This window comes from Arabidopsis lyrata (genome assembly GCF_000004255.2).
Source record: "Arabidopsis lyrata subsp. lyrata unplaced genomic scaffold ARALYscaffold_167, whole genome shotgun sequence".
NCBI lineage: Eukaryota > Viridiplantae > Streptophyta > Magnoliopsida > Brassicales > Brassicaceae > Arabidopsis > Arabidopsis lyrata.
The window spans coordinates 1-1,733 of record NW_003302435.1 but is presented as its reverse complement, the minus strand read 5'-3'; the positions used below and the strand labels follow the sequence as shown (position 1 = coordinate 1,733).

At 32.8% G+C, this 1,733-nt stretch overlaps 1 protein-coding gene across 1 annotated transcript; it reads left to right on the top strand.

Annotated features, from left to right (window-relative positions):
• The first annotated feature begins 1,036 nt into the window (after positions 1–1,036).
• On the top strand, positions 1,037–1,727 carry LOC9298855. The gene is made up of 2 exons (XM_002862731.2): positions 1,037–1,365; positions 1,460–1,727. The coding sequence occupies exons 1-2, from the start codon at positions 1,130–1,132 to the stop codon at positions 1,644–1,646; spliced, it is 423 nt and encodes a 140-aa protein (XP_002862777.1). The 5' UTR covers positions 1,037–1,129; the 3' UTR covers positions 1,647–1,727.
• The last annotated feature ends 6 nt before the right edge of the window (positions 1,728–1,733 follow it).

The window sequence follows — 1,733 nt, the reverse complement described above, 5'->3', positions numbered from 1 at the left end:
ACCGTACGGGTTATACCTATACGGCTTTTTCTATGAAAATTCGATTCCAGCAAAGTGTATTTCTTCACGTAGTATGAATTAGCTTATGGATAAGGCTATCCAAAAATGTAAAAAATATACATTTTAGAATAAGCGAGCACATTATCACCACTAATATAAATACAAGTACATGGTGGCCTTGTAAAATCAACTAAATAGAAAGCAATACAATGATGTGTTATGGTCTCTTTCTTATCATACAAAAGAGTTAGTTTATCTTATCTTTTTTTATTGTTTCATTTTCACCGTAATCACAAGAAAGAAAATCATTGAGTTTTCCCAACAATATTTATCATCATATTAACACCATCAATCACTTCATGTCAAAGTAAAACTACTATCTTAGCAGAATTAATTACGAATTTTGCCTTTTTTTATAATGGCATTTATGAATTTTGCCCTTTTTGAATAATTTATGGATTTTGCCCTTTTTTAGGCTCCAAAAATATGATTTAACATGCGTTTCATTCGTTATGTTTGGGTTTAGTCGGTTCCAGTTGTTCTTAGGGTTTAGTATTTGGTATAATGTACGTATTTTTGCAAAAAAAAATCATAAATACATACATTTTTAAGTGTTAAAAAAGGGCAAAATCCATAAATTATTCAAAAAATGGCAAAATCCATAAATGCCATTATAAAAAAGGGCAAAATCCGTAATAATCCCATCTTAGCATCACGAAATAGAGTTAGAAATGATAAAACTACATAAGAAAAAAAAAACATGAAATAAGCACTAAAATTTAAAGATGACACGCATCAAAACAAACTCACCTATAGCATACAAAAACAAAACAAAACGACAAAAGTAAAATTCGATAATATTGTAAACATTTATCCCCAAAAAATGGGTAAAAAAGTTTACACAAGTAATGAATATAAGGATACACGTGGCGATTATCAAGCAAAAGAAATCAAAATCAATCGTCCTCGCGTAGTACACTTGTAGGTCCCACCTATCTTCTATAAACATTTTATAAAACTTTTTACTTTTTTCTCTGCGAATCCAAAAACACAAAAAAAAACTTCTTCTTCTTCTTTTCGCCATTAACACCTGAAAGAAATGAGATAAGAGAGAACAAAACCAAAAATAATGGTGGGACTAAGTATTGTTTTGGAGATGACTAACAACAACAACAACACTCTCAACAGTGACGGTGGCTTAATTATTAGTCCTAAAGTCGTCAACAAAGCCAACGTTATCGTCACCACCACCGTGACGACGGACACGACTAATCTCCGTCGTTGTTATCAAGATTCTGGATTTCTCGAACATTGTTTTCTCTGTAGAAGAAAACTTCTTCCTGCGAAAGATATCTACATGTATAAGTAAGTCATCATCAATAATGGGCTTTTTTTTGTTTGTTCTTGATTTTGTTTTTTTTTCATGAGATCTTTTTTTTTGTTTTTGAATTTTGGTTAGAGGTGATAGAGCGTTTTGTAGCGTGGAGTGTAGATCGAAGCAGATGATTATGGACGAAGAAGAAAGTTTGAGAAGAGAGTATTGTTCGTTAATGGATGTTAAGAAGAAGAAATCTGAATCTCCGGCGACGGCGCCGTCGCGTTACCGCCGAGATCCGAGAAACCTAGCAGGCGGTTTCGCTTACTGAAGCAGAGAGAATCGCAAAGACTGAAAAAGTTGTGTGGTTTTGACTTTTTTACCCTTAGGCTAAGTTTTGTCGTTTTGTTTAATAACG